The 1,032-nt window shown below is 32.3% G+C and overlaps 1 protein-coding gene across 1 annotated transcript in view; it reads right to left on the reverse strand.

The window, feature by feature from the left end:
- Gabra2 (gamma-aminobutyric acid type A receptor alpha2 subunit) overlaps positions 1-776 on the reverse strand; it is a gene marked incomplete at its 5' end in the record, with an annotated part of 135,404 nt that extends 134,628 nt beyond the window's left edge. The window contains 1 exon segment of the mRNA XM_008837691.1: positions 661-776. Coding sequence (XP_008835913.1) covers positions 661-776 — 116 coding nt within the window.
- Positions 777-1,032: the final 256 nt, after the last annotated feature.

The raw sequence follows: 1,032 nt of genomic DNA on the forward strand, positions 1-1,032 counted from the left end.
TAGATTGCTAGGTAACAACATTTATTTATAGGCTACGTACCTATCCTACTTTGGTCAAACTCTTTAACATCACTTAGCCATGCTTCAGGCTAATTGAAATTTAACAAATTAGTCAATCCTAATTTCTTTACTTCATGAATAAAAATATATTTATTTGTCCAACTTGAAAATTATTGCTTAACTCCAAAATCAAACTGTGTCACAACTTTGTAATGTAGGTTTATAGCCAATGTATTTAAAACATTTTCATGATTCTTATTTTTACCTATCTAAATTGGTATGAAAACAGACATCAGCAAATGTGTAAACTGAGTAACCCGTGACACTACACAGGTATATCTGCTCAATAATAGCAAACCTTGACGTACTCCCAGATTGTAAAATGGTCCGTTCCTAATAAATTAGTTAGGAAACATTCATGCCTTAAAGGTAGTCTCCATGTGACTTTAGGCATTCTATAAAATGTATATTAAAGACATTACGTGTATACAAAAGGAGTCTCTGATAAGGATTCTTTCATATATCTTACTTTCCATTACATAGGAGTTTGAATGCACAACAATGTCTTCATATATATAACGCATTAAAATGGGAATATCACCCTTAACTTGTGAAAGCATTATTATGTGACCATTTAAAATAAAACAGAACTATTTTTACCTCCCAGTCCTGGTCTAAGTCGATTATCGTAACCATCCAGAAGTCTGTCTAGAATTCTTGTAAAGATGGTAATGTTATTTTTAGCCTCATCTTCTTGGATGTTAGCCAGCACCAACCTAAACAGATAATTTTACAAGCTGATATATATATTTATACATATGGGTGTTTTGCATGTGAAAGCATGCTCCTCTTCCTTGATTTGAATTTAAGTCTCCCTCAGCTATTAGTGCCACATATTTTTCTCCTTTTTGCAGATAAGTAAGCCTATACAGAGGATAAACATACTGTTTAAAATGGAGAGTAAATAGCAGGATATCAGAAGTTTAATCAGAAAACTTTGAGATTTCTGCCACTTACCATTCTATATGAAGT

This window comes from Nannospalax galili, unplaced genomic scaffold, assembly GCF_000622305.1.
Source record: "Nannospalax galili isolate Female #2095 unplaced genomic scaffold, S.galili_v1.0 scaffold318, whole genome shotgun sequence".
NCBI lineage: Eukaryota > Metazoa > Chordata > Mammalia > Rodentia > Spalacidae > Nannospalax > Nannospalax galili.